Consider the following 14,629-nt stretch of genomic DNA (forward strand, 5'->3'; position numbering starts at 1 on the left):
GGACCGTGTAGGCAGAGTCGAAATGGGCCACAAGATGATATCTTCATGCACATACATACGTGATACACGTCGTGTTATCTCTAGCATGCACTTGTTTCCATAGACCGCGAATAGGAAAAAAAACCCACAAAGCCATCTTCGTCGTAGAAAACCTCGAACGTTAACAATTTAATAAATGTAGCAACTCGTGCACGCCGTGGCTCCAACACTTCATGTGAACCGGCTATATATAGCGAGAGCCGTACGTACGTAGTGCGTCGCAAACCTAACCTTGTTTCGTCGTATTAGGGTTTATATATATTTGTCCGCGAGCATGCGACATCTACGACACTAAATGAATTCCATTAAATCCGTCACTACATATATCTTGACAGTGCATTTATTTTGATGTAGTGTTTTTTTTAGAAACAAGTAGAAGCATACTTATTTGACATGTTACTGATGTTAGCACTCCACTGGTACATTTTAGGAGCAAAAAAGGAAGGCAGTAACTAGCGGAGTGAGTGTTCCGTGTTTACCGAAAGACGAAGCATATCATCCGTTGTGAGTGTTTGGTGTTTAACCGAAGGAAAGACGGTGGTTTAAGTTAAAGCGGGCGCGGTGGGAAGGCGGCTGTTGCGTTCATGCTGCTGTGGGCAGGAAGCGACAAACCGCCGACGACGCGCTTCCGTTTCCGTTTCCGTTCCAGCCAAGCCAGGCTCACGACACTCTTTTTCCTTTGCTGTCAGTCACGCGCTCCCGCACTCTACCCTCGCTAGCCCCTCGGTCCCATCGCCTGCATACCCCACGCCCACAGCGACCCTTTCCATTCCATCCGCACTTCCGCAGCCCGCAGGAAGAAGAAAAGAGAAAACAAAAACCATTTTCTTTCTTTCTTTGAGCCTCGCCCTCGTCTCGCTCGCACTCCCCCACCTCCTCGGTCTCTCTGCCTGTCTGTCGTCTCGTCCCGTCGACCCCCCAAACCCAAACCCCTACCACCCGACCTCCCGCCGTCCCGCGCCGCGAAAACCGAGAGCGTCTGTGTGTTCGGGTGCCTGGGTGGTGGAACCAACCCTAGACGCCCGGCGGCGGGTGTCAGGCTGCGGCGGCCATGGACGGGCCGCGGAGGGAGCGGAGGCACCACAGGAAGCAGCCGGGGTCCTCGTCCGGGGACGGGGGACCGGCCACGACGGCGGCGTCACGGGCGGCATCGTACGGGGACGTCTTCGGCGGGCCGCCGCGGTTCGGGAGCTCTAGCCCGCCGCTGGACTACGCCGAGGTGTTCGGGGGCGTCGCCGCCACCTGCTCCATCCCCTACCTCGACCTGCCCCCCGTCTCCCCCGCCGCAGCCGGCTTCTTCTCATCCTCCTCCTCCTCCTCCGGCGGTGGCGGCGGCCGCGCCAAGGCGGCGGACTACGGGGAGATCTTCGGCCGCTTCGACTTCGGGGATTTCGCCGTGCCGTACGAGGACCTCTTCGCCCAACCGCCCCCGCCCGCTCCCGAGATCGCCGCCGCCGCATCCTCGTCCAACGGCAGCTCCAGGTTCGTCCGCCCTTCTGCCTGCACTACCCCGCTTCCTCATCCGCACTCGTTTTAATTTCCTTGCGCTGGTGCTGGCTCGGCTGCTTGTTTTCCGACACCCACGCCCCGTTCCGGCACGGGGATCGGGAGATAGAGAGCGCCGCCGCAATTTCCGATTCTGTCCGTCTCGACGAAATGTATTTTACTGTGATGGCATGTTATTCCTCCTGGTCTGATTGATTTTTTTGGTGTGGGAGGATTTCTCAACTTCTTATTTTATTTCCCCTTCTTCCTCCCTTTTCTGCTCGTAAAGGTTTTTTTTAGTCTGCGCTGTTAGCTTTGCTCATTATTCTGAGCTTTGGAGGTTGGAGATGCTACTTATGGAGCATCAAGAATTTCCCAAAGTACTATGGAATCTCTTGCCTGATTCCTAAAGGTGGGTTCTAATGCGGAGAAAGTGGCGTATAATGGTGAGCTTTATTTAGACATGGTGGCATTATAGATTAGCACATTTGCTTCCCTCCTGTGCTTATAGGGTATTCAGGGTATGCTATCACTATCATGTACATTCCCTCTGTTGGGATTAGGATATCTCCCTGTGTTGATTGGAATGCATATTCGTGAACCATCATGCCCTGGTGATGTTAGGTGGCAATATTTTCCTAATCGAGGTTCTCTTATGGTTTCAGGAATTTACTTGTCTTATTTGTTTACGTCTATAAATATAGCTGTATCCTCAGTAAGTTTGATGAGCTGACAGAAATATTGACTGGTCACTGAGGATGGCACTGGTCGGATTCGAAAGGTTCTTAGGGAACAAGCTTGCTGCATGTAATTGGGCCTCTGCTTGTCGCAAGCGTATGCTTCAGATTGATGTCAGCCTGGCATGTTGTCGTGGAGCAAGTGTATGCATCGGATATGTGACAGCTAGGCCCTAGTGACAGCATCACAGCATAACTTCGAGGGCTAAAAAGATGACGTCCCCCCATCTGTCGTTTTGTGATACATCTGACTCTGCAGCCAGTATCCAGGAGTCCCTTCAGCTTCCTGCGGTCGGTTAGATGGTCTACTAGTAATATTGTAACCGACGATGTCCGTATTCGATCTATATTTGTAACCGACACTATCCGCATTCGTATCTAGTACTATCAGAGTCCGACTCAGACTCCGAGAAAAAAAGTGGTTTAGGGTAAATGATATCCGTTTGGTTTTGTTGCTGTTTTCTTTAAGCTAACTGAGTTGTGGAATTTATGGCATTGGCTATCTTGGGGAATATGCGATTATCGCATTAGTTGGACATATTGTCTTAACATGGAATGCATTTACTGGTCATGGAGCTCTACGTATTGAAGTCGGTGGACTATATGCTGTAACGTTAATCTGGATGGGATGCTAATGAAGTTGTGAATAACATTTTATGTTATGGTTGTCATGTTCGCTATATCTGCTCTCTGCAATCAACCTATGCATGTGCATTCTACTTTTGAAGTTTCAGTTAATTTTTTATGCTAGTTTCTTTCATTCATGGCATGCTATAAGTGACTTATAGATGTACATTCTTTACATGCATTTGTAGTCCCTTTTCTCAAGTGCAGTTCTCTGCTACTTTGGCAGTCCCTTTGGTTATCACTTATTTTTTTGGTGTACTTGTTCTACATTTATTCATATTTGATAATCTGGAACTTGCTTTGATAGTTAAATTAAGTACATAATTCATTTTCATCTCTATAGTAACAAATCACCGATTTCATATTTAACAGATCATCGATGAAAAATGAATCTAGTCGATTGGATGCTGAGTTACCTACACTTCATCAGCACTTCAAACAGCCTGAGTGTTCTCCAACCTCCGCCACTCCAGACAGTCAGGAATTCAGCATGTCATATTACAAGACTAACCAGACGAGACCAAATGATCTAGTTGAGATGACTACAGTTGATTCTTTGACGGATGATGTGGTCGATCCTTGCAATCTGTCACATATCCCAGCAACTAATCATATTTTGAAAATGAATAGTGGTGTAATGGCTAATGGAGACAAAGGGAAGAAGTCCCCCTCAACCACTTTTACTGCTAATATGAAGAGTCCTGAGAGTGACTTCATTGTTAATCAAAGGCAGCACATGCCAGCATGTCCACCTCTTTCCGGAAATGTTTCCGCAAATGAAAATAACCAGAACTCTGGCTGTCATGCAATGCCCAGTAATGGAAAACCTTCTCCAGATTATGCATTTATGAGGGTATCTAATGGTAATATGCAAACACAGCCGAAAGTATCACTACCACCTTTGGGGCAGCAACCTAAAGTGCTTAACAAGAGAGAAAGTGCAGCAAAAGGAGAGAGCAATATGCCTCGTGCTGAAAAGAGAGCTGATGCTACTTCGTCTAACGCTGAGACCAGTATCAGTTCTGCTGCAGCTGCTATGAAGGAGGCAATGGAATATGCCGACGCTAGGTTAAAAGCTGCAAAGGAACTGATGGAGAGAAAAGGTGATAGTTTTAGAATTCGGAAGAAGCCAAGTCATCATAGCAACTCAAGATCTGTAGAAATCAAGGCTCCCATAGAAGCATATACATTTGAAGAAAAGCTGCCAGTGAAAAAGCCAGCAAAAGAAAACAACTCTGAAAATTTTATGTTGGACAAGCACCAACAAGTTAGTGCAGTTAGATCAAATCATTGTGATGACACTGAAAAGAAGGCACTGCCATTGGAAAAGCCTCAGCGGACGAGGCAAACCTGGACTGTGCCCTGTCAAACCTCTAGTAAAGTAGAGAAACTAGGCAAGTGGAGGTCAGGTGAGGAATTTTATGAGCTTACTGAAGATGATCAGAAATGCCCTACTGATACAGCCACAGGAGAGGAAGATGGCTGTGGGAGATCAAAGCCTGTCACCAAGTCCAGCAAGGGCCAAAAAGGTAGAGTTGAAGTTACCGCACTAGACTCTGACCTGGAAAGATATGAAGAAGTGTTGGATGTTAAAGATAGCAGGGACATGGGAGTGAAAGATATAGATCAGAGAGAAGATAATACAGTTCCAGTTGAGAAAGAGGAAGATAGGATGTCTACAATTCTGGAAGTTCCTACAGAAGCTATGGCACGCAAAGAAAATGATAACTCCCATTTTGATGGGCTTGTGACCACCAAAGGAAGCCATGATGATGATGGAAGTGTCGAGCTTCCTTCTATAAGTGAAATTTCTGCAGCACCAGACTTCATCAAGGATGTTCCTAGTTCATTCTCAGTGGCTTACTCATCTGAAGACCATGCCAATGATCTTAGAGATCTTGGTAATAGTAATACGAGGGGAAAATCAGTAGCAGGAACGTCAGAGGAGCCCAAAATCAGTGAACTGAATGAAGGACATGAAGGACTTGAGGCAGCCTGTGTTGATGAGATGCAATACACTTCAGGGAGTAGTAACAAATTACAGGAACTTCCAGAAGTTGCTAATGTTGGTAATGTCCAGGCAAGTCAAATTAAATCATTAATTTCAGAGGAACTTGAAGGATCTTATCCAACCGAAGCTTTCCCAAGGGTCAAGAATACAGCTGGGCTCGATGATGAAACCTATGGAAGGGAAAAGTTTAGTTTTATCGGTGAATCGTACCTGCATAATGAAAATGATAAGGTATTTGAAGTGACGTGTGAATCACTAATTTCTGAAGTAGCTAAAGTTGGAAATGAGGTCGAAGTTGGTCCTGTCACACATTCTGAAAAGTTAGTTCCAGGCCAGGAGGCTGAGCATCCTGAGGAGATTGATATTGCTTCGCGAAACAATAATTTGGTAGATCATGACGTATCAACTGTACTGAACGTATTTGAGGTAGCCAGCAAGTTGATTAAAAGAGACCTTGATCAAGAAATTCAAGGTTCATTAGGGCCCAGCGAAGTGGAAAATAGAACAGAAGCGACTGATATACTTGTCTCCGATAATAAAGGCAAAGAAGCAGAAGATACCCCTTCAGAAAATAATGAGAAGACAGATACTGAGGAAGAATCAGCTCATGGTAACCAGGATGATCAAACAACAACCCCTTCAGAAAATAATGAGAAGATAGATACTGAGGAAGAATCAGCTCATGGTAACCAGCATGATCAAACAACATCTGCATCTGATGTTGACAAAGGTCAAAGTGATTTAGGTGCACAGGGTAGTATAGCAGTTGATGAAATGGGCACTGCAATATGTTCTGGCAACGAAGTTACCATCGAATCTGCTGATGATCGTCCCACCAGATTAACCATAAATTCAAAGGATGAGCCTGTTCCTTGTCCAGAAATGAGTCCTGGCATGCAGCACTTACCTCAAAATGCTGAATCTGCTACTTCGCAGACATGTAATGAAAATATTTCTTGTGTTAATAAGACTAAAGGGGGTGGCAAAGAAGCAGAAAGAGAATTACCAGCAGAAAGATCTACAACATTTGAAGAAGAGAAAAGTGGGATCATCAAAATGGGAAGAAAAGACCCCAGAGAAAGCATATCAAAGGCAGAACAAAAACATGATCAGCCACATTTGGAGAAGACTGGTAGTGTACCTAACTCTGTAGAAAGGCCATTCCCAGTTTACGCTGAGGTACCAAGAAAACAGGCACCTGCGGTTCAGAACACCAAAGATAGGGGAAACATAAACAAAACAGAGAAGGAAAGAGAGAACGGCAAAGAGGCTTCTCAAAGGCTGGAAGAAGCAAAACAAAGGGCAAAGCTACTTGAGAAACAAAGAGAAGACAGTGAAAGAAAAGAAATGGAAGAGCAGGAAAGGGAGAGGGAAAGGAAAAAGGATAAACTTGCTGTTGAAAGAGCTACAAGAGAAGCTCACGAGAGGGCATTTGCTGATGCTCGTGAAAAGGCAGAAAAAATGGCGTTGGAAAGGATTGCGGCAGCACGCCAAAGGGCTTCTGCAGAGGCACGACAAAAAGAAGAGAGAGCAAGTGCTGAAGCTAGGATAAAAGCAGAACGGGCTGCAGTTGAGCGAGCAACTGCAGAAGCTCGGGAGAGGGCAATTGAAAAGGCTAAGGCTGAGAAGGCCGCTGCAGAGGTAAGAGAACGGAGGGAACGATACAGATCCTCTTCCAAGGATAAGTCCGGCAATCTGGTAAGTGATTGTTTATTGGTATGGTACATTATCTGATATAATGCAGGAACTATATTTGTATCTGATTTTTTAATTCAAAATGCTGACTAGATTTAAATCCTTGTTCTGGATGCAGGATATTCGACAGGACAGTCAGTTTCACAGGGCCATTGCTAGCAAAGGTACTTATTTTCCACAAGTATTTTATTAAATGCATGCGGTATTATTCTTTTCTACTAAGAGAAGTGCATGGAAGTCCTAGTATCCTTTCTCTTATGGAATGGTGATGTAAGGGGTTTTGCATTTATGTTTCTAAAAATAAACACCGTTTTCATTGCATGACTTGGTGAGTCAACAACAGCTGCTCTTCTAGTTTTTTGCTTATGGTTTTTGTTGGCTGTAGTTGGCGAGACTGAGTCGGCTTTACGTCATAAAGCAAGAATAGAGAGGCATCAACGCACCACTGAGCGTGTGGTATACCCACTATTCTTTTATTCCTTTTACTTTAGTTCCTTATAGTAGTTATCTTGCTGATGGTCATTGCCAATTTGCAGTCAAAAGCACTTGCTGAGAAGAACATGCGCGACCTGATGGCTCAAAGAGAGCAGGCAGAGAAACATGTAAGACATTCCAGGCACTAACACAACCATCTTCTCACCACATCTACATTTTATTCATTGCATCTGGCGTTTATTTTTCATGTTCCAGAGGTTGTCTGATTTCCTGGATCCTGAGATTAAGAGGTGGTCAAATGGAAAGGAAGGAAATCTGCGAGCCTTGTTGTCGACATTGCAATATGTAAGCCATTTATTTCGAGTGCCACACATTTGGAAATCTTTTTATTCAGATAGGTAATTGAATGCAGAACTATTTTTTTTTCATTTTGCCTCTTATCTTTCCCTGGCAGATTCTTGGACCTGACAGTGGTTGGCAGCCAGTGCCACTTACAGATCTCATTACAGCTGTTGCCGTGAAGAAAGCCTACAGGAAGGCAACACTTTGTGTTCATCCAGATAAATTACAGCAAAGGGGCGCTACAATCAGACAGAAATACATCTGTGAGAAGGTTTTTGATCTTCTCAAGGTTTGTGCTCTCGACGCACTTTTAGTAGACTATCTGGTGCCTCGGTCCAGTTTTGAATCCATCTTTCAATTGCATAGTGCAAAGTATCCAAAGAGTGCTTTACTTTGCATAGTTGTAAAATCGAGCAAAACGTGCTCACCGGCTGCTCCTCCTACTGTTGCAGGACGCTTGGAACAAGTTCACCTCGGAGGAACGCTAGGGTAGTTGGAGGAAAGCGTGAAGCAGCCAGTTCATTTTGCTAGTCGATCAATTGCATAGTAGCCCATTATCATTAGTTCCTTCATTCAAAATATATTGGTGTACATAAGCAGTTGTAGGGTAATGATGCCATGGTGGATGGTATCTTGTGCATGCGAGATGAGATGACAGTGCATGCCTCTCCTTAATTAGTCCGTCCGTACCTTAGACTCCAAGCTAGTGATTCAAATTGAAAGAGCTCCGTTATTCCTGTGTTACCGTTTGGGAATCAGCTGTTTATCCAGTAGTTCCTGGGATCCAGATGCTGCCGATGTGTTTGTTCTCCTGGAGGTCGTATGACATGATGCCCGTGTGGGGATGAATGTGAAAAATGAGGCTCTGTGAACTCCGCGTTTTTCTCCTGCGATTTGTGCTGACTGAATTTGAGATGAGTGGTTGTGCCATTTAGTCGTTGCGGCAGTCGTTGCAGCGCAGGCCTGCATGGACAACTCAGCCGCTGGTCTTCACGCAGTCTCATCGGCCCCAAGTCGTTGCGGCAGGCGGGGGCCTTGCTGCTGCTCGACGGGACGGTGCCGTCGTTGATGTTCGCGTTCTCCGGAATCACCGGCGACCACTGATATCTGATGTAGCATCCGACCGATGAGAACTCAGAAACATCCCAATGGCCAGGCCAAGGCCATCGCGAGGGAGAAGGGAAGAGGAACGACTGGAAAAGGGACAATTCTGCGTCTCAAATGTGTATTCCGCCATGGCTCTCTCCAAACCGCCGCACTCTTCCTCTTTCCTCCCCCGTCCCTTCCCGGCTCCGTCGAGCCCCTAGCTCCCTTCTACCCTCCTCTTCAGAGTGTTCTTCTCTCGCCCTACACACACAGCCACACCGGCCGCTGGCAATGGAGATCGAGGATGGCGGTGCTACAAAACGGAAGGGCACGGCCCCATAGTCCCAAACCTACAGCGGAAGAGAAGGACACGCCATTGCCCGTTGCCGCCACCGGCAGCTGCCTTCGGCTTCTCTGCTGCAGCCACTGTATCTTCGAAGGCCAGCGGCCGAACTTTATTAAGATTGGAAAGAGAGTACAGAGACAGGTCGAGTCCGAAGTGCAGGAAAGAGCCCCACACAAACAGCAACTAAAACTGCACAATGCAGCCAGCAGATCTCCAGGCCTGAAGGTCTTCAAGGATGAGCTGGAAGACTCTGCCAATCGAATTCGCCTCCTGCTGGAAGATCCTGGCGTTCCTCTCCTTCCAAATCCTCCAATGGAACTGCTGCAGCCATTGATTGTATCGTTCTCCTGAGCCTGGATTCTCCTGTTCTGACCATTGACTGAATTTGACATGGGAGGTTTGCAGACAGACTCGACGAGAATAAACAAACCATGTTTTTCTTTTGTTTGAAGATCTCAAGGTTTATTTACACGACAAACCGACGATCCCCTGAGGGTTTTGGCTGCGACAATTTACCTCAAACACGCAGCTTATTATTAAAGGGGAATTTAGGACAACAACAACAACAACAACTGGTTCTCTCTACTTGCCACTACTGAATTACTAATGCAGCCTCCGCCACCTCTCTATCATCCTAAGCTCCCAACGTCTCCGGGGGTCCTTCCTCTTCTGAAGACTCAGTTCAGTTCGGTGCAGCGCATCTCCGGAACCTTTCGAGAAGACGGTGCTGCTGCGGTGCAGGTGCGGAACTTTGTCGTTGCAACGGGGTCATGCCACCGGCCACGGCTCTACACGACGGTGCCGTCCTTGATAGTCGCGTTCTTCAGTATCACCACGATTCCTGACCTGATGTAGTACCCTTCCTCTGCCCTATCGGCTTCTTCGACGCCCTGTTTGAAGCAGCCCAGATGACTTGGTTTTGTGAGCAGTGTTGGTGATCAATTTGTGACAAAAGAGTTTAACTCCGGAGAAGATGTTTATCTTACCTCGCTGTTTGCGATGATCACGTCCCTTCCGATCCTCGCGTTCATGTCGATGATGCAGTTGCTACAATGTATCCACAGAAGGTCTTTAGATTAAGTGCTGTCTGTGTCAGACAGTACATATTGTTTCAAGATCAAGGCCAATCTCTCTCACCTGATCTTTGCGTTCTCCCCTACACCAATGGGGACCTTGCCCTCAGACAGTAGCCTTGAGATCTCGTCTTCTGTCTCGTACAGATCCGCACCCATCATCATCGCATTCTGCAAACAAACACCATTTGGAAGAATGACAGTTATTCTAACAGGACTTGAAGTTCAGTACACACATGACTTCAGTGGCTGGTGAAAGTGAGGATATACCTTAAGCTCGCACCCAGAGTTTAGGCGTGAACGGACACCGACGATGGAATGCTCGATGGTACATTCGCGCAAGAAGCATCCGTGCGAAATGATTGCTTCTTTGATCTGCACAAATGAGCCCAGAGCTCAGATAGGTGTGGCTTATATGTAAATAGTTTGAATAGCGGGTTCATTCCATTTGACACGTACCCTGCACTTGTCTGACTTGGTTGGCGGTAAGTATCTAGGAGAAGTGAAGAAGGGAGTTTTTGGATCATAAAACTCAAACTTTGGAGGCTGCAATGAAGAAATATGTCAGAGAAGATTGAAATTGTATTAATTGAACAGTCTGCAATGGAACTTTATCATTCATCAGATGATTCGAGTCCAATTACTTCTACAGCTACAGCATGTCAAAATGTGGAAGCAGCCTAAAATTGAATGTCACCTGCTCGCAGAGGGCCATGTTTGCATCAAAGAACGATCTGATTGTTCCAATGTCCTCCCAGTAATCAGTAAAGACATATGCCTGACAACAATAGAGTCAAATGAATTGTCAGTTCGTGCCTCACAGAGGATATAGAAACTGAAATAGTGCGAAATCTGAATATTGGGGGCAACATTTAAGAACGAATGGAGCTCAAATAGCAATTTCACCTGTACATTGTGCTCATGTAGAGCTCTCGGGAGGATTTCAGACCCAAAGTCATGTAGTTCTGCATATCTTGACCTAAGAATGCCAACATTAGAATACAGAGCTACAGGAGGAGAACCGTATCACCACAAGAGCAGGTACTTACTTTAGAAGGTTTAAAAGAACATCTCTTTTGAAGACATAAACTCCCATGGAAGCAATGTAGGGGAACTTAGCTGGATCGTCTATGGCAAAATTGAGAAAGCTGGTATCCACTTTCTGCAATGAACAATGGCTTAAATCTCAGATACTGAACTTATTTGAGATAAGTTCTATCTGTTTATTGTAAGCATATATCTACTCTGTGAGCTAAGGTGAGTGCTAACCATTGCTTCCAAGTCGACACCCTTCGGCTTCTCAGAAAATTGGATCACACGGCCTGAACTGTCGAACTTCACTAGTCCATATTCAGATGCCCGGCTTTCAAACAAAGAAAGCAAATCAGGACGCGCTGCATCTTGACAAGGAAGAGACACTGATAAAATAAGGAATTTGGGATATAGAACAATAGGTAATACCTCTCTCCAACAGGAGCACATGATAAAGTAATGTCAGCATTGTCATCAACATGTTTCTGTAAGTGATTTATGTCACAGGGGTCAGCCAGTTCAAACTAAACATACAGTACGCAGGTCAAAGGGACTCACAAACCTGCACAAGCTCCATGTAATCCATACGATAAAGCTGATCTCCTGACAAGATTAATATGTGCTCTATAGATTTATGCTTATAATAGTCCTGGAGAGTTACATGAAACATAAGAAACATGAACTTAAGAATACAAAATGTACTTTGTTTAAAAAAAAACTAATATTAACTGCAAGAAGGGCCATGTGACCATGTGCTCCTGAATAGTCTTCTCACCTCAAGTACCCAGATAAATTTTCTGACGGCGTCTGCTGTTCCTCGGAACCATCCAGCAGCCTCGCCAGGCATTTGGGTTGCAGCCAATACCTATTTGTTGGAAAAAGGGAAGTCAGTCAATGTGTGGTGTAGCTGGTCAAAACGGCAAGACACCAAGATGAAAATCATGAACACGAAGAATTACCTCAACAGATCCATCAGTGAAATTGATTCCCCCACCGAGGTATGTGCGGTGAATGTGACGATTAAGAGAGGCTGAGTTGAACTGAGTCATGACGAATATCTTGTTTATGCCACTGTTGAAGCAATTGCTCATAGGAATATCAATAAGCCTGTAACATCCTCCAATAGGAACCTAAGCAATGCAACAAAAGGAAAGGAACAAGATTTAGGCTGGCGATTTGAAGATGGCTGGACGAACTACATTGATAGCCTTGAGGTTGACATCATGTCGGTTAAAGTGGATTCCATCATTGGGACCAGCTACAGAAATCAGTGCTACTAGTAATTTAAACACTATGCAGAAGCCTTGCTACTGAAGGAGCAATACTTTAACTGTCCCTAAACATTGCCATGTGCAGACAGCAACTGAAAGTAAATAGTGATTTGTGATTCCCGTCTACTTAAAGCTGTAAAAACATCTGAAACATTACAGCAAATGACACATATGGGTAAACTTGAAACTAAATAAAATAGGAAATAAACACCATAAAACTGGATGGTCAATGTGTCATCTTACAGCAGGTGTGGCCCTTGTGCTTGTGAGAGGGAAAAGCTGAGTCCCAGTGCCACCACCCAATATGACTGCTGCAACCTCGTTTGGATCAGCATAATTCCTCCTGAAGGAGGTTCGGACAACCTACAAGTTTTTGCAACAGAAAGTTAGAGATGCTAATAGTATCCCTACAATAAGGCAGACAGAAAATCACCAATTTGATCACATCTGACGACATGGAAACTTACAAGGGTGTCTGGGCTAGCATCTGAGGTGAGCACACACTGAGCGCCGCTGGCGGCGCCCCTAGCACCGAAACACATCCTCCTCAATGCCCTCTCATGCTTGATGGTGCTGCTGTCCCCAATCCTGATCCTCTCACTGCCAGAGCTCTCGACATTCCTCCTCAGTGGGCTCACACAAGCTTTACCCTCCAGGGGGAGCACGCTGCTGAACTGCATCCTAGACATTGACCTGCAAAGACCACAAGCATCAATAACCAAGCTATGTTAGAAGTTTATTAACAGTCTAAATAAGTCGAACAGAGGGGAACTAGAGTAGATCAAGGAAAGCAGCCGGCTTCTCTTTCGGCCAGATTCATGATAAACTCCCACATCAAGTAAAAAGAGCACTCACTTTTTCTCAAAGCCCTTAGTAAAAGGGATCAGAACAATGATCACTGAATAAAGGACATGATACAGAGCCGTCGATGCTACAGAAGCAGGAAGAGTTGGAAAGCGAAGGAAAGAAGCACAGATCAACAGAGAAGGGTGGTTGGAAAAAGAAAAAGAAAAGGAACAAGACTTTCTGCCTTCTTTTCAGGAGAGTCCCATGTGAATCTCACAAGATCCTGTCCTGTGATCTGGTGACTGGAATAATCTTCCTCCTCTTCTTCTGAACTCAAAAACGAAGCAAAGTAACTTGGAACTGGAAAAAGTTTGCAGACGAGTGTAACACCCGCAGCTGCAGAAGCGTAGTGCAGAGATTACTGGACTAGTTTAAAAGGAGAGCAATGATGGAGCGGAGCTGGTCAGAAGCTGCGAGATATGCGTAGAAAAGCAGTGCGCTCAGGATCCAAGGACGACTTTGATTTCCTTGGAAAAAAGGGAAGAAATAGTACTACTAGAAGAAGTGACACGTATTGCCGACATAGAGCCCCCCAATCGCCATGGAGATGAATGAAGAAGCCAGCTCTCTGGACACATACAGCCTCCCTGGGAGTGAGTGGGAGGGGAAACGCAGCACGAAACTGTAGCAAGATACTCCACTAAAACAGGGAGTAAAATTTGCCGCGACCAGTTGGATTCAGGCAACGAGAGAAGAAGAAGAAAAGGTGATCCTTGCCGGGGCCGGCAGCTCCCATGAATTCCCATACAGATCCGTCCTTGTTCCTCGCGTCTATAACTTACATCGCCGGCGCTGACGGGCGCCGGCGGTGAGGAACTCCCGACCTCCGCCGGCGCCTGATCCGCCGCCGGGCCCCGCGACGACAGGCTCTACTCTACGGCTACCAACCAACATTTCCTCCGTCTCAACAAGATTCTAAAAGAAAAATGCACGGGGAAATCGTACGCATCGAGGAGGAACAAAACAACGTCCTGGAGGAACGAATGGACAAGGGCACAAGCAGAGTGTGCCTGCCACCTTTGTTTCGGCCGCGCGCATGGACGAACCGAACTAGTACCAGCGAGCCACAAACAATGCATATACAACAATACGTACTGCAAAGGAATGAATGAGGTAAACGGAGAATGGGGTGGATTGAATTACCTGAGAAGAAGGGATCGAAGGATCGATGGAAGGAAGACGAAGAGGAAGAGGAAATGGAAATAGGCTTTGGCTGATGGGTGTGGTGGGGTGGAATGAAGATGGTCCGTGAGATGCGGTGGTGATGTGGCCGGGGCCGGGGGGCGCTTATAAAGCGGGTCTGGAGCCGATGGAGTCCCGGCGCAGCCAAAATGGACGGAGCGCAGCTCATGGTGGTCTTGTTTTTGGCGTCACGTACGTTACGTTAGCCCATGTGCAGGGACTCGAGCGCGGTACACCGTCCCCTTGCCTCTCACGGGTCCTCCCCGCTCCTTTCCGCCCACCGTCCGTGGTAGCCTGCCGACCGTAATTCCCTCCTCTCGGTTCCACTGTGCACGCTACCCACACCTCCACCGTCGGCGCTTCTTCCATGCACCGCACGCACACTTGACTCCATCGTGTCATGCACATTGTTGTTGTACGCC

General features: G+C 46.3%; 2 protein-coding genes across 3 annotated transcripts; one reads left to right on the forward strand and one right to left on the reverse strand.

Annotated features, from left to right (window-relative positions):
- Positions 1 to 879: 879 nt before the first annotated feature.
- LOC100829893 (auxilin-like protein 1) lies at positions 880 to 8,243 on the forward strand. Its single transcript, XM_010232671.3, has 8 exons — positions 880 to 1,521; positions 3,261 to 6,597; positions 6,713 to 6,758; positions 6,980 to 7,050; positions 7,131 to 7,196; positions 7,285 to 7,374; positions 7,484 to 7,660; positions 7,824 to 8,243. Exons 1-8 carry the CDS (start codon positions 1,091 to 1,093, stop codon positions 7,857 to 7,859), a joined length of 4,254 nt encoding a protein of 1,417 aa, XP_010230973.1. The 5' UTR covers positions 880 to 1,090; the 3' UTR covers positions 7,860 to 8,243.
- A 977-nt stretch (positions 8,244 to 9,220) lies between these two features.
- On the reverse strand, positions 9,221 to 14,324 carry LOC100824186 (glucose-1-phosphate adenylyltransferase large subunit 3, chloroplastic/amyloplastic). Of its 2 annotated transcripts, none has more exons than XM_003567769.4 (16): positions 14,169 to 14,324; positions 12,647 to 12,872; positions 12,423 to 12,542; positions 11,868 to 12,038; positions 11,684 to 11,773; positions 11,471 to 11,557; positions 11,338 to 11,393; positions 11,146 to 11,239; positions 10,926 to 11,038; positions 10,783 to 10,855; positions 10,574 to 10,654; positions 10,336 to 10,422; positions 10,147 to 10,251; positions 9,941 to 10,047; positions 9,790 to 9,850; positions 9,221 to 9,693 (listed from the first exon to the last, which is right to left on the reverse strand). In XM_003567769.4, the coding sequence occupies exons 2-16, from the start codon at positions 12,866 to 12,868 to the stop codon at positions 9,592 to 9,594; spliced, it is 1,569 nt and encodes a 522-aa protein (XP_003567817.1). In that variant the 5' UTR covers positions 12,869 to 12,872; positions 14,169 to 14,324; the 3' UTR covers positions 9,221 to 9,591. The 2 variants fall into 2 exon arrangements, with proteins under 2 accessions (XP_003567817.1, XP_024313995.1); XM_024458227.1 differs by lacking the exon at positions 14,169 to 14,324 and adding an exon at positions 13,035 to 13,376.
- Between the last annotated feature and the right edge of the window lie 305 nt (positions 14,325 to 14,629).

The sequence above is a fragment of the Brachypodium distachyon genome, chromosome 2 (assembly GCF_000005505.3).
Source record: "Brachypodium distachyon strain Bd21 chromosome 2, Brachypodium_distachyon_v3.0, whole genome shotgun sequence".
Classification (NCBI taxonomy): Eukaryota; Viridiplantae; Streptophyta; class Magnoliopsida; order Poales; family Poaceae; genus Brachypodium; species Brachypodium distachyon.

Bases quoted from the DNA above. Each gene is read 5' to 3' on its own strand.
- LOC100824186 (XM_003567769.4), bottom strand. From the start codon at position 12,868: ATGTCTAGGATGCAGTTCAGCAGCGTGCTCCCCCTGGAGGGTAAAGCT. The intron at 11,394-11,470 runs GTTTGTGAGTCC...AATCACTTACAG, and splicing joins ATTACATGGAGCTTGTGCAG to AAACATGTTGATGACAATGC. The intron at 10,423-10,573 runs GTGACATTCAAT...TCTTCATTGCAG, and splicing joins ACATGGCCCTCTGCGAGCAG to CCTCCAAAGTTTGAGTTTTA.
- LOC100829893 (XM_010232671.3), top strand. From the start codon at position 1,091: ATGGACGGGCCGCGGAGGGAGCGGAGGCACCACAGGAAGCAGCCGGGG. The intron at 6,598-6,712 runs GTAAGTGATTGT...TTCTGGATGCAG, and splicing joins AGGATAAGTCCGGCAATCTG to GATATTCGACAGGACAGTCA. The intron at 7,051-7,130 runs GTATACCCACTA...GCCAATTTGCAG, and splicing joins AACGCACCACTGAGCGTGTG to TCAAAAGCACTTGCTGAGAA.